At 40.1% G+C, this 25,750-nt stretch overlaps 1 protein-coding gene across 1 annotated transcript; it reads left to right on the plus strand.

Annotated features, from left to right (window-relative positions):
• The first annotated feature begins 326 nt into the window (after window positions 1-326).
• On the plus strand, window positions 327-25,675 carry Alkbh8 (alkB homolog 8, tRNA methyltransferase). The gene is made up of 12 exons (XM_090319583.1): window positions 327-340; window positions 4,966-5,101; window positions 5,858-6,095; window positions 7,111-7,242; window positions 8,589-8,684; window positions 11,579-11,683; window positions 12,943-13,013; window positions 17,434-17,540; window positions 19,993-20,144; window positions 21,450-21,706; window positions 23,220-23,369; window positions 25,051-25,675. The coding sequence occupies exons 1-12, from the start codon at window positions 327-329 to the stop codon at window positions 25,609-25,611; spliced, it is 2,019 nt and encodes a 672-aa protein (XP_090175709.1). The 3' UTR covers window positions 25,612-25,675.
• The last annotated feature ends 75 nt before the right edge of the window (window positions 25,676-25,750 follow it).

Genomic DNA, 25,750 nt, shown 5'->3' on the forward strand with positions numbered 1-25,750 from the left:
AAAGATGAAGCCTATCCAACACAATGGCATTAGGTCTTCTAAGTTGGTGATATTCTCAAGATTCAGGAAGAGACACCAAGAGCCCAAGCTACACCATCAAGGACGCTGTTATTGATGGGCACAGAGGACAAAAGCTTGGCCTTTTCCATCAGAAGAACGACTAATTAAAAAAAAATATATTGCTTTCCCAACTATAGCTAAGAGACAATGCAATTTCACCTGGCAGAGAAAGAGTTAACAGTGGCGTTTGGGAGGCGAATGGGATTGTGGGAGCGGCCTCCGTTGCCGCGCGGGCTCACGGGAAATGTAGTTCAATCGTCTCCAACATGGCGGCGCCCAGGTAAGGAGACGTGAGAGCGCTCGCCTCGGCGTTCCGGGGCTCGAGGGGGTGAGGATGGGGGAGGAGAGCGCTGCCGGGGTGTGAACTGAGGGCAGACGTCGTGGCCTGTTTTGCTTCCTCCCGCCAGTCTCTATCCATCTTCTTGTGGCAGAGGCCGGGGCTCAGAACCCTAAGGAGGGCTGAGCAGGCCGCGCCTGCGGCCCGGGGCCCGCGTGTTTGTGTTTGGGTCGGGGATGGCTTAGTGTCTGTGCACAGCCTGCGTGTGTGAGGCCCGAGGCGTGAACTCGGGGCCCGGGCGCAGTCCCCGCGCGTGTCCCCCGCGTGTCCCCGCGAGGCTGGCGCGGCGCCCCTCGAGCCGCGGCTCCCAGGCCGGCTGGAGCCTCCGGGCCCCCGGCTGCAGCCTGGGCGTCGTGCGGTGGTTGGAGACGCTCGGTTGCGAGCTGGGGCTGGTTCCTCCGGGGCTCGCCTCGGGGACGGGGGCTGGGCCTCGGCTGGGGGCCGGCTTGCGGGGTCGTTGAGTCCTCGTGTGGTCCTGGTTGAGCGATCCCGGGGTGTGCAGGGGGTGGTTTTGGTGAGTGTCACTGGACGCGTATTGCCAAGTGTGTCCTCCATGAGGCGGTGGTGTGGAGTGAATCAACACCCAGAGGGGGTGAACAGGCAGTCGTGGTAAGCGGAGGGAGACGTCGGACAGTGCGCTGGGGCAACAGGCCAGGTTTAGGAGCTAAAATAGCAAATTCCGTGGAGGTTTATTCAACAAATGTGAATGTTCACTGGGTATTAGATCCAGTTTAGGTGTGGAGTGAATAAGACAAAAAAAATGCTGGATTCAGGGAGTGAAATTCCTGTTAAGGGGTGTAACAAAATGTATATATGAAGTGTACCTCGAAGAGTGACAAAGGGATGCTAAACCATGAAGTGAGCTTTTTTTTTTTTTTCTGTAATAGGTAATGAAATCTAAATAGCTACTAATTCATAAGTTAGGAAAGGGAAGAGAGCTTTCATTCCTATACTCATATACCTTTTTTCCCTCTATGGAAGCGTAATCACATTACTGATTTCTTGTTGGTTTTAAAGGATTTTTTTGGTCGTGGGGCTTGAACTCCTGGATCTAGGTGTTGTCCTTGAGCTCTTCAGCTCAAGGCGTGTGCCCTACCACTTGGGCCACAGTGCCACTTATTGTTTTCTGGCAGTTTAATTGGAGATAAGAATCTCACTGATATTCATGCCCCTGGCTGGCTTTGAACCATGATCCTCAGATCTCAGCCTCCTGAGTTGCTAGGGTTACAGGCGTGGACCATCAGCACCCACGGTTTTAAAGGATTTTATGTGTACGTTGGTATACCTGTATTAGACTTTAAAACCAGAACTCGTTTGGTGGGAACTTGAGTTTTTTCTAATCTTTACTAGTAATTAAATATAACTTATAGGCATATATATGTATACACGTAGGCATGTAAGTATATATGCCTATATGTATATGTACACACAAACATAAATATGTGTGTGTGTGTGTGTGTCTACACTACTTAGTAAGCTCTTTTGTTTAAGTAGGCATGGACACACACACACACACACACACACACACTATCATTGCCACTGGGGACAGTCTCCAGTAGGATGTATTGGGGATAAAACTTGCTAGTAAATAAGTCATTGAGAATGTATAGAATAAGCTCAGGCTGGAAGTGACTGAACCGGACTAGCATGGCTAGTATCCTAGTAAATAGTGACCTCACTATCATGTGGCAATATTCAAGCATCAGTGCACTAGTGGAAATCCCTGGCCAGGGAAGTGGCCTTGATAAAAAGAGGGCCCACAAGACCTTAGAAGCTCTATTTGCTAATTGCTTGTTGAGGCCACTAACACCTTTTTAATCATTGTGTTGTCAGCCCACTGCAATGGGGAAAAATGAGCCTCAAAGGCTATTTGACTTTCTTCGCATGTGACAATAGCATGATGGAGGAGGAAAGGAAAATGATGGCAAAAACATGGCTGTGGAGCTCCATCTGCTGGTGCTAGCCTCTTAGTGGCAGAGTGTTTACGTATATCCAGCATTCCAGCATCTTTCCTTTTTGTTATGGTTGGGGCTTGAACTCAGGGCCTGGATGCTGTCAGCTTTTTTTTTTTTTTTCTTAAAGGCCACAGCTCTACTTCCTATTTTTAGGTGGATAATTGGAGATAGGAATCCCATGACAGCCTTGCCTGTCTGGGCTGGCCTTGAACCATTATCCTCAGTTCTCAGGCTCCTGAGCAGCTAGGATCACGGATGTGAACCACCAATGCCTGGCCCAGTGTTTATTCTTTTTCAGTTCTGCCACCTTGCAATCTTTGCTCATGGGTAATATTCAGAAAAAAGAATTCTGTATTATGCCCATTCCTTGTTCTCTGTGATATTAGTAATATAACAGTAAAATTTAATCTTAACAAAGCCATGAGGGACTTTACATTTATTTATTATTTTACTTTTACTTTTAAAAATTATTTTCATCGCTATTCCTTTTTACTTGAAGGAAGCACAGACATGTATAACTGACATCCCCGGGGCTGTCATTCAGCTGGTAAGTGATGGGGCTGAGAAACTGGACTCATGTACTATGTTACTCTGGCTTGTAGCACTGAATGACTCTCTGGGAGTAACTAAAAAAAGTAATACCTGTCCCCAGAGAGCATAGTCCACTGGAAGGGGACAGATATTAGAACAAATACTGAAAATCAGGACAATGTTAGACATATCCAATCAGATATTCCTCCTCTAATGGTGATTCCTCAAGCTTTCTAGCTTCAGTCTTTTTTTGAGGAGCCACTTCATAGGGTTTGCCATTAAACCAGTTGTATTTTGATATCTTGAGTCTGACTCATCACTCCCTTACTCAGCAGTTCTTCCCAGCTTTCCTTCTCACTTTCCAGTTTGGGTTTGATTCCTTGGTACCACATACACAGATAAAGCCAGATGTCGTGCTGTGGCTCAAGTGGTAGAGTGCTAGCCCTGAGAAAAGCCCAAGGACAGTGCTCAGGTCTTGAGTTCAAGTCCCAGGACTGGCAAAAAAAAAGAATATTAAAAAAATTATTCCACCCCCTAAGTTTCTTTGTTTAAAGACTTTGAAATGTGCTGAGTGGGATTGATGGTTCATCAGACTTTCAATTCTATGAGAAATATGCTTACATCTCATGGCCTTTGCCAGACATATCTATTTCTGTTTCAGTATCTGCTCACCTTTCTGAGTCCCTTCTTTTCCAGATGACTGTCTCGGAGTCTCCTTCAGTTCTGATTTTTTTTTTTCTTGTGATTTAAAGTCTTTCCAACTTTTCAGTTAACCTTACTTTTTTGGTTTGTAATTCATGGCACATAAAACATTATATTATTAGTATTTATATTAAAGGAGCCATATTTACTCACTATTTAGTGTTTGTTTCTTCTTCAACTAACATAAATTTGTTGAAAGCACATAGTATATATTCTGTCATGTGCTGCAGACCATAATAGGCATGTGTGCATTTGCTCATTTAACATTATTTTCCCTTCAATACCTATAGTGTGCAGGGGTTCTTGCTGTTTTGAAGTTTGAATGGGGGAGTTAAACTAACATGTGTTATGATAAACTTAAATAAGACTTATGCTCTGATGAAATATGATGTAGGGTACTGATGTGGAATGATTGTAAGATCCTTTATGGGGATTCTTTTTTTTTTTTTTAATGGTACTGGGGTTTGAACTTTAGGAGCTCATACTGGCTGAGCAGGTGCTCTGCCATTAAGACAGGCCTCCAGCCCTCTTTGCAAGTTCTTAGTAGTTATTTGATGACTGACATATTTCAATAAAGTAAAAACACAGTTTTAAATAGAAGATATGTGACATACATAGTTTTAAAAAGTCATAGATAGGTAAACCTACTGTCTAAGTTATGCAGTGCCTTTGATGTTCTTATTTGCCCCTAGAATAATCCTCCTGTATTTTGTGCCTTATATTTCCTTGCGTCTGCTTTAGCTTTACAGTGCATTTATTTCTAAATAACATCTGACTGCATTTAGATTTTGAACTTTATTACAAGTAGAATCACATCAGTTCATTGAATTTTTTTTTGCATTATTTTTCATCTTCCTCATTCTCCTTACTTTGCTGGACATTTTGATTGTGACATATGTCCATGTCATGTTTTATGTATATCTTCATAAACAATACGCATCACTTATTAGTACAGTATTTCTTAGAACCCTCACTGGCATTGCTATGTGTCTTTAAGCTTTGCTGGTGCATGTCTGTTTGGTCTTAGTTTGGGTTGATGATGAAAGGTACACCAAGAATTTTAAAAAGTCATCACATAGAAATGTTTATCCATGGTGCTGGGAGTTTGGCTTTAGTGGTACAGTGCTTGCCTACCATGCACAAAGATCCAGGTTCGATTCCTTGGTATGACATTCATAGAAAAAGCTGGAAATGGTTCTGTGGCTCAAGTGGTGGAGTCCTAGCCTTGAGAAAGCCCAAGGACGGTGCTCATGCCCTGAGTTCAAGACCCAGGACTGGCAAAAAAAAAAAAAAGATGTTTATCCACTATAGGATATATATATATCTCCACTATGGGATATATCATATCAACCTTATTTGCTTTTGTTTTTCTTTATAAAGTATCACTATGGACATCAGTCATCAAAGTAACTTGAAACTCAGAAAAACTGAAAGGAAGTTCTTAAGGAAACAGAATAAAGCCAGAAATACCCTCCTAAGACATGAAGGCATTGAGACAGTGTCCTATGCCACTCAGGTAACATAAAACTACAATTACTACTTGCTTACAAATATCTCACTATATTATATTAATATTTGTTAATAATTGTTCACAGCTGCAATTGTTTATTTATATATTAAATTCATATTAAATGTACATGTTTTAGGACCTGCTAACTTTCTGTTTTGGGACACACTCTAGCTTTTAAGTTTCTATTGGTTTTATTAGTTGAATACATGTTAATAAAGCGTACTTATATTCATTATTGTATTTAATGATCTAAAAAAATTTATGTTGGGAAAACTAAAGATTTGAGAACAATTATGAATATAAATTCTTCAGTAGTTGACTAGACACTTAAAGTTGGATCTTCTATACCCTAATACGTTTCTTCTGTTCCCAATCTGTGATATAAAGTATCTTGACTATAAGCTGTAAAGCATTTTCATATGCTAGACCTTACTTACAAAGTCTGATGGCAGAAATTAAATAAGAGAATACATGAGGGACAGTGAGGTGTTTTGAGTAATGCATTTGCATTTATGGTTATTACAAAATTGCTATTTTATCTTACTATTTAGAAATACATGTTTATAGCACAGGAATACTTCCCCCCCCCCCGATATATTAGTAAATTGATCTCAGTCTTTGAAATTAGGCAACCAAATAAGCATCACAAAGAAATTATTTTTCTTTCCGTCCTACATAATGTATGTAGAAGTAGTATTTAAAAATAACCTTATTTTAAGAGAGGGATGTTGCTGTCAATTATCTGTTCCTTTTGCTTTGAAGAACCTGGTCATTGCCAACGGTGGTCTGGGTAATGGTGTGAGTAGGCAGCAGCTATTCCCGGTTTTCCAGGCGTGGGGAACTGTGGATGCTCTCTTAATGCCACCCAACAAACCCTATGCCTTCATTATGTACAAGACAACAGAAGAAGCCAAGAGAGCTTATGTGGCCCTCCATGGAAAAGAAATAGTGGATGATTTAGGACAGAAGATCATTCTGTACTTGAATTTTGTGGAAAAAGGTATTGTAATGAAATGGTTCTTGGTTTTGTGTGGATTTTCTTACTATAAGCAAAAGTGTATATGTCTGGGGGGAGGACTCAGTTATTATTAAATGAACAGACTTCTGGTAAGCAGACCCATTGTCACATACTTTTTATTCTATGCTGGCCCTGGGGCTTGAATGCAAGGTCTGAGTGCTGTCCCTGAGCTTTTGTATTCAAGTAATGATCTACCACATGAGCCATAGCTCTTCTTTCAGCTTTTTGGTGGTTAATTGGAGATATGAGTCTCACAAACTTTCCTTTCCTGTCCCAGTTGGCTTTGAATGGTGATCCTCAGATCTCAGTCTCTTGAGTAGCTAGGATTACAGGCACGAGCCACTGGTGCCTAGCTTTTTTTTTTTTTTTTTAAACTAAACTAAAAATCATATTTCTCAGTATATATTTCTTATGATACTATTAACAGAGCAAAATGGGGTGTTTCTATTCTTGGATTCTATGTCCAGAGATAATGTTGCCTTCTGACTAGAAGTGCAGTGTTGTGACTTTTATGAGAACCTTTATCCCTGAGGTTTGAAAGTAACTCACTCATGCATGCTTGGATGGAATATTGCTGTACTGTTTCTTTTTTTCTTTTTTCATTTTGCCAGTCCCGGGCCTTGAACTCTGCCTGTGCATTGTTCTTAGGCTTTCTCAAGGCTAGAATGCTACCACTTGAGCCACAGCACCCCTTTGGCTTTTTTCTGTGTATGTGGTACTCGGTCTTCGTGCATGCTAAACCACTCTACCACTAGGCCACACTCTTGGCCCCCCCTACTGTTCTTACTAAAGGAACTGAAGCCCCCCAGTAAAATGCATGCAATTCTGATCCTGCTCTTGAATTTGCACTTTCCGTGTGTGCTGTGTGTATTTCAGCCTTTGTATTTCTGAAAATGAGGATTGGGAGGATAAAAGCTGGTAAATGGATACTGGGCAAAATCATTTATCTATGGTACTTTAGGTTTCATAGGTGACTGTTTATCCCCATATCCCCTAGCAGAGTGGAAGCCGTTGGTGCTTCATGACTTGCCCCCAGGCCTCTTGGTTGTAGAAGAAATCATTTCTTCTGAGGATGAGAAGATGCTATTGGAAAGTGTTAATTGGGCAGAAGACGCAGACAGTAAACACTGTAAGTAAAATGTATATTTAGAAGTCTCTGCAGAGTATTCTGTTATTGCTACACCTTTGGTTTACTAAAAACTAGTTTCAGCTGTGTACTTGTGGCTATAATCTTTGCTACCCAGGAGGCTTAGATCTAAGGATTACAGTTCGAAGCCAGCCCAGGCAGGAAAGTCCATGAGACTCTCCACTAACATACAAAAAAAAAAAAAAAATTCAGAAGTAGAGCTTCAGTTCATGGAGTAGAGCAGAGCGCTAGCCTTGAGTACAAAAGCTCAGGGACAGTTCCCGAGCCGTTTTTTTTTTTTTTTTTGGTGAGTCACATGGGGTTTAAACTAGACCTGGGCGCAGTCCTTGTACACTTTAGCTAAAGGCTACCACCCTACCCCTGGGCTTGGGCATTGTTCCTGAGCTCTTCAGCTCAAGGCTACCGCCCTACCCTTGAGCCAAGCACCACTTCCCATTTTCTAGAGGTTAATCTTTTGTCCCCAAGCTGGCTTTAAACCTTGATTCTCAGATCTCAGCCTCCTAAGTAGCTAGGATTATAGGTGTGAGACACCATGCCTGACTATCCACACCAAGTTCTCAGCCTCAGGACTGGCCAAAAAACAAAACAAAACAAAACGAAAAACAGGCAAACAAAAAACTAGTTTCTTCCAGATCGCTGAAAGCAGTTCTGATCCAGTGTCACACAATTCTCACTTAGAAACATCAATAATAGCGCCAATACAACTATGTGTTTTAAACTTTGAACTCATGAATATGAATTGCTAGTATTGGTATAGTTAATTTGTGAAAGCCTTTCCATACTCACATTTGCTCCCTGTCTCCTGGCAGATCTCTTCTGAGAAAGAGGAGGGTGGTAGTTTAGTGCTGCATCCAGAGTTTCCTGGAGTCCTCAGCAGGTTAATGTTCTCTCGTGGCCTTGCCCATGCTTCCCATTCACATTGTTTATGTGAGATACCCTGTGTGTTTCGTTATTCTTCTAGACATAAGAGAAGAGCAGATACAAGCAGAATGGTTATCCTGGCTAAGAGGAGGTTGAGATCTGAGGATTATTCAAAGCCAGCCCACGCAGGAAAGTCTATTAAATTCTTATTTCTAGTTTACAGAAAAAGCTTGAGGTGGAAGTGTGGCTCAAGTGGTAGAATGCCAACTTTTAGGGAAAAAGCTAAATGACAGCAGCAGGTATTGAGTTCAAGTCATAGTACTGGATGCACAAACACTAAAGAATCATTAGGCAGTTAACAAAAGTTAACTGTTACCAAACTAATCCTTACTGATAATGTTGATTGAAACATACAAAGGGCTGTGGTTGTTTTTCTGTAAACAGCGTACTTTATTCTCTTCACCCAGGTCAGAAATTTTTAAAGCACAGACGAGTAAAACATTTTGGTTATGAGTTCCACTATGAGAACAACAATGTAGATAAAGACAAGCCGTTACCTGGGGGTGAGTAATTGTTAATGCACAGTAAGTGCTTGTTTTATTTTTTTCCTCAGATGTGCCATGTGAGAACTTGAGCCTGGATGCTTCCATTATCTCTTTTTTTTAATTGTAATTAATAAAAGGGTTACATGATATTTGCCAGATAGAAGGTGCCTTAATTCACATATATTGATACCCTTTCACATGTCTTGGTCCCCATTACCCTCCCCCCCCCTCATCTTGGTTTCCCCCCTTCTCTATCCAATTTCAAATAACCAAATACAAATAAATCCAATATGTCAGATAACAAAGTGAGATACTGTAACAGTAGAGATAACCAAGGGACAGCAAAAGAGATGAGAGATAACATAGTACATTAAGGACAACAATCATTCATTGTATGGCTTTTGTTTCAATATCCTGGAGGTCTTTTCAATTAGCTTCATACTATATGGCCTTATGTATCAAGGTTTTGCTCTATTGCAGATCTCTGCTAGTAGAGCCCAAGGTTTCTACTGATTATGACAAATGAGGGGAAGATTGAGCCTAATTTCCTTTGAGTCTGGCTTACTTCACTTAATATGATTTTTTCTAAGACTTTGCATTTCCTAACAAATGGGGCGATGTCATTTTTTCTGACAGCAGCATAGAATTCCATTGTGTACAAATACCATAACTTGTTGATCCACTCATCAACTGAGGGACATCTAGGTTGGTTCCATATTTTTGCTATGCTGAGTGCCTACAACAACAAGCTGGAAAAATTGCAAACCAGCAAGTTAATGTCTCACCTTAAGCTCCTGGAAAAAGAGCAACAAACCAACCCTAACCCCAGCAGAAGGAAGCAAATTATTAAAATCAAAGCAGAATTAAATGAATTGGAATCCAAAAAAACTAGAGAAAGAATCAACAAAACAAGGAGTTGGTTCTTTGAAAGAATTAACAAAATTGAGAAACCCTTAGCAAATCTTACCAAAAAAAGAAAAGAGCATATCGAAATAAACAAAATCGCAGACGAAAATGGTAAAATCACGACAGAAATTACCAAGATCCAGAATATCATGAGGGAATACTTCTCAAACCTTTACGCCAACAAATTTGAGAATCTAGAAGAAATGGATGAGTTCCTAGCCAATGTTAACATACCCACACTGAACCAAGAACTAACCCAACTAAACAGGCCTAGTTCAAGCACTGAAATAGAAACAGCAATAAGAGACCTGCCACCTAAGAAAAGCCCAGGGCCAGATGGATTCACAGCTGAATTCTATAAGGTCTTCAAAGCAGAGCTCACACCAATACTCCTCAAGCTCTTCAACGAAATTGAAAATGAAGGTTCTTTACCGAACTCATTCTATGAAGCCAGTATAACCCTCATCCCCAAACCAGACAGAGATTCATCAAAGAAAGAGAACTATAGACCTATTTCTTTGATGAACATCGATGCATAACTTCTCAACAAAATACTGGCTAACCGTTACAACAACTTATCAAAAAAATTATACACTATGATCAAACAGGATTCATCACAGGGAGGCAAAGCTGGTTCAACATACGCAAATCAACATAATTCAACACATCAACAGGAGCAAGGACAAAAATCACATGATTGTCTCAATAGATGCGGAAAAGGCATTTGACAAGATCCAAACACCCCTTTATGTTAAAAGCTCTGGAGAAACTAGGAATCCATGGAACATTCCTCAATATAATAAAGGCTGTGTATGACAAACCCACAGCTAGTATTATACTTAATGGCGAAAAGCTAAAGCCATTCCCTCTAAAATCAGGAACGAGTCAAGGATGCCCACTCTCTCCACTCCTCTTTAACATAGTATTAGAATTCCTAGCCAGTGCAATAAGGCAAGAAGCAAGCATAAAGGGGATCCAAATATGGAAAGAGGAAGTAAAACTATCCCTCTTTGAAGACGACATGATTCTGTATTTAAAGAATCCTATAGACTCTACTCCCAAGCTCCTTGAGCTGATTCAAAACTTTGGAAGGGTAGCAGGGTATAAAATTAACCCTCAAAAATCAACTGCCTTCCTTTACGACAACAGTGAGAGGAACGAGGCAGTAATCAAGAAAGCAACTCCCTTTGCAATAGCCTCAAAGAAAATAAAGTACCTAGGAATTAGCTTAACTAAGAATGTAAAGGACCTTTTTGATGAAAACTTTAAAACCCTAAAAAAGGAAATTAAAGCAGAACTAAGGAAATGGAAAAACCTCCCATGCTCCTGGATTGGAAGAATTGACATTGTGAAAATGACAATCTAGCCGAGGGCTATCTACAAATTCAACGCAATATCCATTATCTCTTGTAGGCATCCCTTGAGTCAGTGTATTAAGTTTTTTTAAAAAGCATTTAAATGTCAGGCCAGGTAGCTCACGCCTGTAATACTAACTACTCTGGAGGCTGAGATCTTAGGATCGCTGTTCAAAACCAGCCCGGGCACTAAAGTCTGTGAGACTCTTATCTCCAATTAGCCGCTAGAACATGGGAAGTGAGGCTGTGGTTACAGGGGTAGGGCTATAGCCTTAAGCTGAAGAGCTCAGGGACAAAGCGCAGGCCTAGAGTTCAAGCCCCATGGCCCACACAAAAGCATTTAAACTAGCTAAGTGGTACAATTTTGTTAGAAAAAATTTAATCATATGGATAACACTAAAGCGCATCTTGTGTCTACTATCTTTCCCCCATATTAATTCTTGCTTAGAAAGATATTTATTAATAATTCTGCATAGACTTGGATAATCCTATGCAAAATGTGTTTACATCTAAATATATAAGTATTTCTGGTGTATGATAAGAAGAGTTGTGTTCTTTTTCTCACATTGATTTTTGAAATTCTTGGGCATGTTATATAAATATTTTAAAATTCTATTTATATAGATATTTTTTTGTGATCACTGACTTTAGGCCTTCCTGACATTTGTGAGCACCTTTTGGAGAAATGGCTGAAGGAAGGTTACATTAAACATAAACCTGATCAGTTGACCATAAATCAGTATGAACCTGGACATGGTAAGTATTTTTTTGAAAATTCCAGTCACATATTTCAAAATTAAGAAGGTTATATAGCTTGGCTGGGCATGGTGGCTCACACCTGTAATCCTAGCTACTCAGGAGGCTGAGATCGAAGGATCACGGTTCAAAGCCAGCCCAGGCATTAAAGTCTGTAAGACTCTTCTTTCCAGAAAACCTGAAGTGACACTGTGGCTTAAGGGGTAGGACTATAACTTCAAGCTGAATCACTCAGGGAGAGTGCCTAGGCCTAGAGTTCAAGTCCTACCAAACAAAAAAGAAGAAGGTTATATAGCTGAATTGGATTTCTTTGCTCATGTTTGTTTCCTGTATTGGTCTGAGTCCCTATAGGAACTTCCATTACAGAGTGGAAAGAAACCAACATAAATTACTATGTATGGTTTGTTGTTATTTTGTCTCTTTCAGTGTTTTATTTAGGGAGATGAATGCTTGAAAAACATAAAATATGTATAATTGAGGCTGACGATTTGGGTGATCTTCGGAATGTGAAAACAATTCTAGGATGACATGTTTGTGGAAATCTTGAGGTTACAAGTTTCTCAGATTTGTGAGCAGCACCTTCTGATTGTTGTCAAGGCTTTTTGTTGGTTGGTTGGTTTTGCCTTTATTTTCATACAACTTGTTGCTGTGTAGTATAGACTAGTCTTGAACTATGATATTCCAGGCTCAGCCTCCTGAGTGCTAGAATTACAGGTGAGTGTTACCCTGTCAGGCATCATGATGGATTTTAGTTGCTTATTGTGGCTCCCTATGTGTCTTTCCACTGCTCTTTGAGGAAGGACTTTATCCTAATATGTCTTACTTGCTTTGAATTCCGTCACATGTAACAAACTTTCTTTACCAAAAGATGCTCAAATACAGATTGATATATTTGTGGAGGAAGCCATGTATTTATTATTGACATATTTAGCCTTCACACATGACATTTATTCTCCAGTATTTAAGAGGGGGAAATAACTTCTATTTATCTTCCCCATCCTTCTCTCAGGCTGGTCCTGGGTAAGCATTCTAGTTAACCAGTGACTCTCGAGCCTAGAAATTAAGGTCTTTTTTTTTGCTTAGATTTCATTTTGTATAGTCACATTTACACATTTCCTTTTAGCTAAAACTATTATTTACTTGGTAGCCAAACCACAATTTCACCACAATTGTGAAAGACGACATGTACTCAAATTTACTAAATCTAAACCTACTGAAAGGAAAAATGAAGTTAGCAGTTATCCTCTTTTCCACCTCAGGAATTCCTGCTCATATCGACACACACTCTGCTTTTGAAGATGAGATTGTTTCTCTCAGTTTGGGGTCAGAGGTAAATATTCAAATTTTTCAAATAGCTTTCAACCTATGTCTCACCCATACAGGGTCTGGGTGCTGTCCCTGTGCTTTTTTACTCAAGGCTAGCTCTCTACCACTGGTGCTGAAGCTCCACCTGAGTTTTTGATGAGTCTCGCAGATTTTCTTGCCTAGGTGGCTTTGAATAGTGATACTCAGATCTCTGCCTCCTGAGTAGCTAGGATTACAGTCATGAGTCACTGGCAACTGGTTTTAGATTTAATTTTTTATACATTTTACATTACGTGAAATCCAGTTTCCTTTGGTGCAGCTTGGTCAACTTTTGACATACAGATTGGAGCAATGCAACCTAGTGGCAAAAGATAGTAGCTGCATCCCTAGAAAAAGAAAACTAAAATATGTCTGGAATTTTCATGACCCTTTTCATACATTACCATAAGCATACATTATCTCCAGATTTTTCTTGTGTCCCATTCTCTGGCTTCATCTCCCATTTCTCTATATTGTTTATTCCTGTACTTTATTTTCTATCTTTTATATCTCCATGCTTCACTTCAAATAGTTTCTTTTGTTATGTCTAATTTGTAATGAACTTCATTCCTGGCTGACCTACTTTTAGTCATGGTATTTTTCTGTGTTAGAGTATCTGTTTGGTATCTATATTCATGTCCATCGCCTGCTGAAGTGTTCATGCCTATTTCTTACATCTTTCAACATGGTAGGCATCTTTGTTTTGTAGCTTGTGTTTGGTATTTAAATATTTGAGGTCCCTGAGGTTCTCAACTGTTGCTTTCCTGTCTTTTTTCAGAGAAAATACTCTGATATATTCGAATTCAGAATGTCTGAGACTGAGACTACCTTTCTGTATTTATAGAAAGCTGACAGGTGATTTTATGATGTAGCTGGCATTTTGGACCATTAAGACAGAAAATGCCAAAATGTTAATGCTGCATACTACTAGCTCCAAAAATAAACTAGGATTTCCTATGTAATCTTTCAGTCAAAGAATTGAAATACATGAAATAAACACCCAGTGACAGTTCTAACCATCTAATTAAATATTTCAGTACAGGGTTAGAAATAAAAATTATAGGCTGTGTACATTTTCGCATCCTTAGGTGTTTGTACTGGTACTATATTCAACATTGACAAGTCAAAAGACCTGAGTACTAGCTCATCCTTATCGGTAACTTTTTTTTCTGTAGTGGTCTTGGGGCTTGAACTCAGAGCCTGGGCACTGTGGCTGAGCTTTTGTACTAAATGCTTAGCAGCTTAGCATTCTACTACTTGAACCATAGTTCCACTTCTGGCTTTCTGGGGATAAAAGTCTCTCAGACTTTCCTGCTTGGGCTGGCTTTGAACCTCTATCCTCAGATCTCAGCCTTCTGAGTAGCAAGGTGTGAACCACTCACCCCTGGCTTATACAGACTTTTTTCTTTTTCTTTTTAAACTAGTTCCTCTTATCTACCACAGAAACAATTTTTGTCATGATCTCATAGAAATCTAAATTTGTAAATCCAGCAGAAAAACATGAACTGAATTTCTTTGTAGATCATTTGTAGTTCTGTAGATCTTTGTGTCTTAGAGCTTGTCTTTCCCTTCCTACTTGTCCAGACATAGTAGATGTGTATGTATGTCCTTCCTGAACTATGGGCTATACTTACGTTGCTATTTAAAGTAAAAAAGGAAAAAGAAAAAAGTGAACTCTATTTCATTTGTGTGAAAAGGAGTTAGTAAAACTACAGGAAACTTACATTTGATAGGTTGTGGGAATTGGATGACCTTTGAACTATGAAATATTTTCTCTCTGTCCTCAGCTTTTAGCTTTCATTGTGAATCACGTCATTCTTATCATGTTGTGTATTGTCTGGACACTTTTAGGGGTTCTCCCAAGAGTTTAGTGGTCCCAATCTAATTCTAACCACTAAGAAGTAGGATAGTTTGTCTTCTTTTTTTTTTTTTTTTTTGGCCAGTCCTGGGGCTTGAACTCAGGACCCTGGCACTGTTCTTAGACACCTTTTGCTCAAGGCTAGCACTCTGCCACTTGAGTCACAGTGCCACTTCTGCCTTTTTCTGTGTATGTGGTACTGAGGAATTGAACCCAGGGCTTTGTGCATGCTAGGCGAGCACTCTACTACTAGGCCACACTCCCAGCCCTTTGTTTGTCTTCTTTTTCAGAGATGTTCCCCACATTTCTGTTTAGCAAACATGGAAATCTGTTTTTTGTTTGTTTTGTTTTGTTTTGTTTTTTTGCCTGGGGCTTGAACTCAGAGCCTGGGTACTGTCCCTGAGCTTCTTTTGCTCAAGGCTAGCACTCTACCACTTGAGCCACAGCACTACTTCTGGCTTTTTCTTTGTATGTGGTACTGAGGAACTGAACCCAGGGCTTCATGCATGCTAGGCAAGCATTCTTCCACTAAGCCACATTCCCAGCCAGAGATCTGTTTTTTCATGTTCTTTTCTCCTAGGTATTCTTACCTTTTCTGAGTGATAGAGTCGATGGCATTTTGCCTGTGTAAAGGTTGTTTAGGATCAGAAAGTCTTAGGGTTTTTGTTTGTTTGCTCTGAGTGGAACATTATCCTCAGTTGTGACCCACGAGCTTGGACTTGATCTTGATTGATTCTGACATCCCAGAGAGTGAAAGAAATAGGTAACCTCAAAAAGAATAACTGGTAAAACCTCCTGTGGGGCAAAGCTGTCACTTGGCAAAATGATTCAATAATTGCAGGGGAAAGAATTGTTTATAAATCCTTCCTGGGGTTTTAAAAAGTCTTTGTTGTTGTTTAATGAGCATTCTTGTGATTTAAATTTTCATAGAGAATATCAGTTTAATTATAAAATGATTCCCATAAATTAAAAAATGAGGCTTTCAAATTAATGCTGAAATAAATTTCAGAGGTCTAAAGGCTTAAATGTAAAAAATGACAGAAAATAAAGTAAAATCATAATGAATATTTAATCAGGATAAGTGCTCTATAAGCAAAGACATAGGTAGTGTTTTTGTCTTTTGTAAGCACAAAGCAACAGATTGGTGACATAAATAATTTCAGAACTTCCAGGGCAGCTATATAATTTGTAGAGCCCAGTTCAAAATGAAAATGTAGACTCTTCCAAAAAGCAAAAGATTAACAACAATGCAAATTTCAATTTGCAGTGATTTGCAAATTAATGGAATATGATTTATTTATTTACTTTTTAATAATTAAATATTTTAAAAGAAAATCATATTCCTGTCTTGGCAAAAGTATTGATTTTGTGAGTGTAGATTAGTCCATTCTTTGGAAGATTGTTTGTTTGTCTGTGTTAAAGACTTCAATATTCACACCTGTGCTTGTGAACTTACTCTGATAGAAATAATAAGTTATGGGAATGGAAATATGGCCTGCTGGTAGAGTGCTCGCCTAGCAGGCACGGAGATGTGAATTAGATTCCTCAATACCACATACACAGAAAAGAGCTGGAAGTGGTGCTGTGGCTCAAGTGGTAGAGTGCTAACCTTGAGAAAGCCAAAGGGTAATGCCCAGGCCCTGAGTTCAAGCCCTAGAATTGGCACAGCAACCAAAAAAAAAAAAAAAAAAAGAAAGAAAAAGGAAAGAAGAAGCCGGATGCAGTGGTTCATACCGTCACACCTGTAATCCTAGCTACTCAGGTCTGAGGATTGCGGTTCAAAGCTAGCCTGGGCACTAATAAGTCTATGAGACTCTTATTTCCATTTAACCACCAGAAAATTGGAAGTGGCACTTTGGTTCAAGGTGGTAGTCTTGAGCTGAAGAGCTCAGGGACAACACCCAGTCCCCGAGTTCAAGTCCCACGACTGACAAAAAAAAGAAAAAAAAAGAAATATTAAGTTGTTTATGAAAACACTATTTACTATGAAACTTGTAAAAAATGCAGTATAAAGTAAAAATAAATGGCTGCTGCTTTTTTGTCTGGCTATGTGCCAGACACAAATGGTATATATATAAATATGTATATATATATATCATATACTTGTATTCATATATAATTTATATAATGATTGTAACAATCCTGTAATGGTTTGAGAAAACTTGGGCATAGTAGAGGAGGAAATGATTTGTTGGAGTCATGTGGCTGCATAAAAGTCTCACTGTGGAGCTGTCTGTGGCAGCTCCACAGTCCTGTGTGCTCACCATTGCCTTACAAAGCAAACGACCTACCGGCTTTGTAATATATGGGATCATTCCTCATTGGAAGTAATGCAGATTCCTCACTCTCACATCAGATTTGCTCAGTCCAAATTTTAGTGGATAAAGTATATATTTTTTTCTTTTTCAGTTGACTAGTATAGACACAGAAGTTTTTGAGAACTAGTGTGATTATGCTTTCCTATCTAATGGCCAGAAATGCATCATCCCTAATCCTCTGAGTCTGTGCAACTTTGTATTGATCCTTATATTTATGTCTTTACTTCAAGATTGTTATGGATTTTAAGCATCCAGATGGTGTCACAGTACAAGTGATGTTACCTCGACGGAGTTTGCTGGTGATGACGGGAGAATGTAGATACCTTTGGACCCATGGGTAGGTACTGACATGCTCTCAGTGATGGAGTTCCTTCTGCTTTGTGACACTTGTTCTTTTTCCATGTTTGGTTCATGAGCTTTCATATAAAGGCCTGAATTTACAGCTGCTCCTGGAAGCTGAGATCTGAGTCTGCAGTCATACTATTACTTGGCAGCTCTCATTCATTATTGGAACGACATGCCTCTCCAGTGTCAGAAAATAGAGATTAATGAGATAAAGGAAATCTCATCAAGGCAATCTGTTTCTGTGCAGAAGGTGCCTGGCCACTCTCCCCAGGGTTACACAGACTTACTGGGGCAGTCTTCTCTGTGTTTATCCCTTCTTGTTTAGATAGGCGTCAGGCTCACATTCCATTCATAATTGGTTATCAGAGTGATGGGATAATGCAAAGAAGTTAGAAATCACTCCAACCAGCAGTGAAAAAGGTCCTGTTTGACACTGCTGACTGGTTACAAACAACACAGCTGATAGTTACATTTGAAGTCAAGAAGCAAATAAGTCCAGGAAATATCAGTACAGAATGGTGCCTTGTTACAAATGGAGCCATTTGGTTTGACAGAGAAGATAGCTTTTCCTCATATTATTGAGACTGAATAGTATTGTTATTCCTTAGATGAGAGGTCTTCTCATCTAGGTCCACAGAGTTTCTCTGCCTTCCTATTATTCCTTGAATCCAGTGTGAGTGTTAGTGTCATTTATTATCCACCACCCCCATTATGTTTTTTTTTTGTCTTCTGGCAGCAAGTGTGTGGGTCAGGTGTGGGGAAGCAGTGGTGGTTAATGCTGGCTCTGAAAGGACAGTCACTCACCTTCAGTAACCAGAGTGTGGTCTCAGAGGAAATGGCAGTGTCTCGCTGTTAGTTATCCTATTAGTTTGGGGTGTAGTTTCGTTTTTGTTCTTGCCCCTTGGTCAGGATCTCTGGTCAGTCATCATTCTGCCAACACATGGCAGTGGTCATGATGATCAAACTTGTCAGGTTTCTCACAATCACTGAGCTTGCCCTACTGTTTGTTGCTTTTTTTTTTAAATCTTAAAACAGAATTAAGGGAAAATTAAATGTTTCTTAAACTTGTGTCTACCAAAAGTAGGCAGTAGAAAGCTACATTGAGTGAGAATATGTGTTTCCAGAAGAATGAAAGAAAACACTGCTTTTCTGAAACAAAGAGTATTGCTATGTATTGGCAATATTTGGAACTGTTGTCAGTGGCTCAATATAGTTCATTTAGCACAGAGGATAGCAATACAGCATAGAGGATAATCAGCAAACCCGGAAAAGAAAGGAACTTTTTCCTTTGACAAAAGATATTGTGCTGGTTACTCTTGTCTTGATTGGATTGAGACACACCCGGGAGTTGGGTGAAGCCTGCTTCTGGTGTGACTATGAGAAGGCAGGGAGGAGAAAAGCCCCTAGCACAGCACCTCTGTTTCCTGACTACCCTCAGGTAAGCAGTCTACCTTCCCATCCCCTCTCCATCCACCTTGATGGACTGACTAAACGCTATGAAATTGTGAACCATAATAAATCCTTCTTCATGTTCCTGATGGCATTTTGTCACAGTGGTGGAAAGTGAGAGGAGACCAAAGTAAACAGATAAAGGTGTTGTGGTCACAGATAGGAAACTTATGTTCCCAAACTAATGTATGGCTCAATATAATTCCAACAGAAGTCATGAGGAGGTCTTATATGTATGTATGTATTTATTTATTTATTTTGCCAGTCCTAGGCCTTAAACTCAGGGCCTGGGCACTGTCCTTGGGCTTTCTCAAGGCTAGAGCTCTACCAGTTGAGCCTCAGCACCGCTTCCAGCTATTTTCTATGTATGTGGTATCGAGGAATCGAGCCCTGGTCTTCGTGCATGCTAGACAAGCACTCTACCACTAGGCCAAACTCCTGGCCCCTTCAGCCTAATTTTAATTGTGTTCTAAAATCTAAGTGCTAGTGATTGTATATGGAGATTCACTTCTTGAATACTTGTTTGTTAAACATGTCATTTGAAATATGATGTAAAAATCAATGTTAATAAATTCTTTAATTAAAAAAAAAAGAATTACTATAAAGAGGCCAGGAGTTTGGCCTAGTGGTAGAGTGCCTGCCTAGCATGCATGAACTCTGTTCAATTCCTTGTTACCATATACATAGAAAAAGCCAGAAGTGGTGCTGTGGCTCAAGTGGTAGAGCTCTATCCTTGAGAAAGTGCAAGGACAGTGCTTAGGCCTTGAGTTTGCAAGTCCCAGGACTGGCAAAAAAAGAAAAAGAATTGCTATATAGATAGTGTGAAATTTAAATTCTAAAACATCAAAAAAATTTGACAATTCAGGAAATCCAGTAAATATTTGCAATAAGTTCTTAGAAATTTGCTCTTTCCTTCAATTTTTTTAATGACTTGAAGCATCTTTCAGACCTACAATGTTAAATGTTAAGCAAGTTATTTTGCCTCTTGTTTTTAGAATCACACCCAGAAAATTTGATACTGTTCAAGCATCTGAGCATTACAGAAGTGGAATTATTACCTCTGATATTGGAGACTTAACTCTAAACAAGAGAGGAGTACGGACTTCCTTTACATTTAGGAGAGTAAGACGCACACCTTGTAACTGTAGTAAGTATATAATTCCACTTTTAGGTAAAATGGAGTAGATCTAGTATGAAAAATCCTTTAAGGTATCATCAATACCTAAGAAAAGCTTCCCTAACTTTTCTCCTAACATTTCCTGTAGTCTACATTTTTTTGAACCACCCCCATTAGAGTTCAGATTCTTTGAAAGCAGGGGCTGCTATCTCAAGCTTAGTTTTTCTCCAGAGTCAAGTGCTAAGAAAGTATTTTCTTTACTGGATTTTTTTTTTTTTTTTTGTCGGTCAGGAGACTTGAACTCTTGGCCTAGGTGCTGTCCCTGAGCTCTTCAGCTCAAGGCTATCCCCCTACCCCTTGAGCCACACTTCTGGTTTTCTGGTGGTTAATTGGAGATAAGAATCTCATGACCCTTAGTGCCTGGACTGATTTTGAACCAAGATCCTCAGGTCTTAGCCTCCTGAGTAGCTAGGATTAGAGTCCTTGCAGGTTTCTGAATCACCTTTTAGTAACCCAGCAGGGAAATTGAGTTGACAGATTGTTCCATAGCAGGCGACTGTAGCAGATGAACAGTTGTTTGTGGGTTAGTGAGTTTTTAAAGACTAAGAGGAACCACAAAACTATGTGCCAAGAAAATGTAACTAGGCCAGGAGGTTGGCCTAGTGGTAGAGTGCTTGCCTAGCATGCATGAAGACCTGGGTTCGATTCCTCAGTACCACATACACAGAAAAAGCTAGAAGTGCTGTGGCTCAAGTAGTAGGGGCTAGCCTTGAGGGATGCCCAAGGACAGTGCTCAAGTATTGAGTCCAAGCCCCAGGACTGGGGAAAACAAAAAGGTTGCTGTTTATGTAAGCACATCATTCCTGTTTTTCATAGAATTGAGAAAAATGTTTCATTTTCTTTCCTTTCCTACCTCCCTTCCTCTCTTCCTCCCTCTCACTATCTCTTTGTCTTTCTGTCTTTCCCTCCTCTGTCTTCCTGCCTTTCTTTGTGCCAGTCCAGGGCTGGTGTCAGGGTCTGAGCACTGTCCCTGAGTTTTTATGCTCAAGCCCTAACACTCTACCACTTGAGCCATAGTTCTACTTCCAGCTTTTTTGGTGGCTATTTGGAGATAAATCTCATGGTCTTTCCTGCCCAGGTTGGCTTTGAACTGTGATCCTTATATCTTAGCCTCCTGAATAGCTAGGATTATAGCATGAGCCACTAGTGCCTGGGAAATGTTTCAGTAATCATTTTCAGTGATCAAATTTGCATTCTTTTTTTTTTAAAGAAAATCTTATACCTTTTAAATAATTTTGGATGAAAATTCAAGGTTTATTTTATTTTTTCATTGAGATTATTCTCAGGTCTGTGACGGCCAGAGGAAAGAGATGCTTCCATCATTTCCAGAGAGTGATAAAGAAGCATCCCAGCTGGAGCAGAAGTATGTCCACCGTGTGTACGAGGAGATTGCTGGGCACTTCAGCAGCACGAGGCACAGCCCTTGGCCATGCATTGCTGAGTTTCTGAAGGCTTTGCCAAGTGGATCCATAGTGGCCGATATTGGATGTGGAAATGGAAAGTACCTTGGCATCAATAAGGAATTATACATGGCAAGTGGGGTTGTATCTGGCTTCGTTTTTTAGAATAGTCATTATGACCTTTCTTTTGGTGATGTATGTTCCTTTCTAGGCAGTCACAGAAAATGTGTAATGAACAAGTTGAAAACTATTCCAACTCTGTTTTATTCTCCTAGACATTTATGGGCATTCCATCATTTGTAGTGTTTTTCTCCGTTGGGTTTAAATTTTGTTTTCTAACACAAAACAGATAAGCATACTTTTGAATAAGAAACCGAGGCTTCTGAGATTCTTACTTCCCTGACAACCTTGATAACCTTATTCCTTTGGCTGGTTTGTTGCAGTTAAAGGTTCCAAACTGCTTACACCATTTGAATTCAGCATTTCATTTTGATAATGTTAGCAGTTGAGCAAGGAAAGACTCAACTTCATTAAAAATAAAATAAGCAATTTTACTATTCTTTGGTGTTGGGTACAACAAAAGAATTTGTTGGAAAGAAAAAAAATTGTTGGAAAAACAAAGGAATTGTAGTGATTATTATGACTGTCAATGTGATGTGTGTTCAGAGTATAAAGAAGTAGGCAGTGAACTCCCCCACCTGGTCTGGGGCCTCACACCGTGGTATATATAGGGGGGCGGGTATTCTTATAACCTCCCCGTGCCATATTTGCAGCTCCCTCAGGTAGACTAAACGTCTGTGTATATGGGATAAATTTATTTTTAGATGTGTCATATGGCAGAAAGATCTGACTGGGAATGATGATGAGTTGGAGCAAATTTGACTTTTCCTTTCTTTTTTTTTGCCAGTCCTGGGCTTGAGCTCAGGGCCTGAGCACTGTCCTTGGACTTTCTCAAGGTTAGCACTCTACCACTTAAGCTTCAGCACCACTTCTGGCTTTTTTTTTTTCTATGTATGTGGTACCGAGGAATTGAACCTGGGTCTTTGTACATGCTAGGCAAGTAATCTACCACTAGGCCAAACTCCCGGCCCCTGGCTTTTCCTTTTTGACTACAGTCATTTCTTTTTTTTTTTTTTTTTTTTTTTTTGTCTTTTGACAAAAGACAAAAGGGGCTTGAACTCTGGGCCTGGGTGCTGTCCCTGAGTGCTTCAGCTCCAGGCTACTGCCCTATCCCTGAGCCATACTTCCTGTTTTCTAGTGATTAATTTGAGATAAGAGTCTCATGGTCTTTAGTGCCTGGGCTGGCTTTGAGACATGATCCTCAGATCTCAGCCTCCTGAGTAGCTAGGATTACAGGTGCAAGCCACTGGGCCCAGCTCAATTTTTTTTTCTTGTTATTTTGTTTCCATTCGCTAATTTGACTTCTGTTTGATATGTTAAGGTAGTAAGTGTTGCTTTGAACAATGATTTATTCTGACATTGTTTTAGCATTAAGAGCCATTTTATAATGAACATGAAACCTGTGTAGTGACTTTAAGGAGATTATACACCAATCGGAAATCTTTCTCACGACTGTAAGGTGGATTTCTCGTGACACTCACACATAGTGTAATGAAATGCTTTTCTTCCTGTGCTGTGTGTGTAGGTTGGCTGTGATCGCAGTGAGAGCCTAGTAACCATCTGTAGAGAGAGGCAGTTTCAGGCGTTTGTCTGCGATGCGCTGGCGGTCCCCATGCGCACGGGCTCCTGTGATGCTTGCATCTCGATTGCCGTCATCCACCACTTTGCATCTGCAGTGAGTATTAATCGTCCTTCAAGAACTAGTAACTTAGCTGTCAAAAGAAGTTCATGGATTTTACCGACTTGGAACCTGTCTTAACTCTCATTTGTTTCCACTTTTTTTCTCCTCCAAGGCTTTTCTAGAATGTATCCATAGCCCAGGATAGTCTCAACTTAGGGTCCTTCTGTTTCTGCTTCCGGAGTGCTGGAATTATGTGTGCCATGTCCTGCTTCCATTCCTTTTTCTGCATTGTTTGGCTACTTAAATATTCGCTTAGATATTTTAGTGTCCCGGCAACCCCTCCACTGAATTTCTGAGAATCTCTCCCCTGCAGTTCCTCCTTTGTGATTCCTCCTTCCAGTTCTCAATTGCTTTGTCCTTGCTGTACTCTGACCTTGTCTCCTCAGGCCAGTGAGACTTTCATATTCTGTCCACATTCTATTTTCCCTACACTGGATTAACAGATTCTCATCAGGATTATTTGTGGTTGAGTCTGCTGGATTTTACCTCAGCCTTTAAGCAATTGTTCTTTTTTCCCCCCTCTGTCCTAGGGTTTGAATTCAGGGCTTGGGCACTGTCCCTGGGCTTCTTTTGCTCAGGGCTAGTGCTCTGTCACTTGAGCCATAGTGCCACTTCTGTCTTTTTTTGTTTATGTGGTACTGAGGAATCAAACCCAGGGCTTCATGCATGCTGGGCAAACACTCTATCACTAAGCCACATTCCCAGACCTTAAGCAACTCTTTTATACAATGTTTGTGTATGCTTAACTTGAAAATCAAAAATTTCCCCCAAATGTGGAACAACTGTGCACACTGTTATGATACTAATCAACACCTGACCTCTTATGATGAATAGTAGCTGCCAAAACATAGGCACCCGAACTATATTGTGCACACCTGTGGGTGGAAGGTGTATATGAACTATAAAATGAGGTTTGTGTTTAGACTTGCTTCCCATCTCGATATCCATTGTGAATATGAAAATATGCTACCAGGGCCGGGAGTTTGGCCTAGTGGTAGAGTGCTTGCCTAGCATGCATGAAGACCCAGGTTTGATTCCTCGGTACCACATAAGTAGAAAAATAAAAGCCAGAAGTGGTGCTGAGGCTCACGTGGTAGAGCTCTAGCCTTGAGAAAGTCCAAGGACAGTGTTCAGGCCCTGAGCTCAAGCCCAGGACTGGCAAAAAAACAAAAAGAAGAAAATATGTTACGATCCAGAAATATGAAAGTGTGGTCTCAAGCAGTTGGGATGAAGGGACACTCAGACTGTGCTTCATCCAGATGTTGTGGCTTCTTTCAGCAGGAGAATCCATATAGGTTACTTCACGGCTGGACGTGGAAGGAGTTTGCACATAGCTCTTAAAAACAAGCATCCCATAAATGCAATGCTTCACCTAAATGCATGACATCCTACTGCTCACAGCTCTACATGGACCCAACAGTTAGTTGTTTCATGTATCTGAGCCAGCCACTTATGGAAAATTACAGGGGAGATAGATACAAATTAAACTCTCCCTTTTCCCCTTCCTCAGCACTTTTTTCCCTCTTAAAGAATAAAATGTTCCTCCCTTAAAACAAAAAATTTACTGTCTTCTATAAAACATTTTGTTCTGCAGTTTATTATGTCTTTACATTTTTGTTCTTGGTATATCCTTCAGGTTGATAAATGGCAATGTGCTTTTTTTTTAATTTATTAGGAGCGTAGAGTGGCAGCTATCCAAGAACTTGTTCGACTGTTGAGGCCTGGTGGGACAGCACTGATTTATGTGTGGGCAATGGAACAAGAATATAACAATCAGAAGTCCAAGTATCTTAGAGGAAACAGAATTAACCAAGGAACGAAAGAGGAGATAGCCCGTGCTACATCCACAGAAGGAGTGCGTGCGGACCACCGGCTAGGCGAGGTTCATCAAGACTCAGCATCTTCTGTTCTCTCCACGAATGATGCTCAGAAGGGAGGAGAGGGTAAATCAAGGAGAGGAACCAGTTCAGAGCTGCCTATTCATACTAATAGGACTTCTTTTCATTCTCAAGATGTTCTGGTTCCCTGGCACCTCAAAAAGAACACTGGTAAAGATAAGGCCACTGTGCCATTTGGTTCCATCGAACCCCAGAACTCAAGTCCTATCTGTCACCGGTACTACCATGTGTTCTGTGGTGGGGAGTTGGAAGCTGCTTGCCAGACACTGGGGAATGTCAGCATTCTGAAAAGCTACTACGATCAGGGAAACTGGTGTGTCATTCTTCAGAAGGGCTGATTCTTTAATGAAGATGTCATATGGGGGAGAAATAAATATACTTAGATTTTTTTTTTAAAGGGGACTGACTTGTTTGTCTTTTTTTTTTGCCAGTCCTGGGGCTTGAACTCAGGTTTTGAGCACTGTCCTTGGGCTTTCT

Source organism: Megascapheus bottae, chromosome 27, assembly GCF_031878675.1.
Source record: "Megascapheus bottae isolate mThoBot1 chromosome 27, mThoBot2.hap1, whole genome shotgun sequence".
NCBI classification, from domain to species: domain Eukaryota; kingdom Metazoa; phylum Chordata; class Mammalia; order Rodentia; family Geomyidae; genus Megascapheus; species Megascapheus bottae.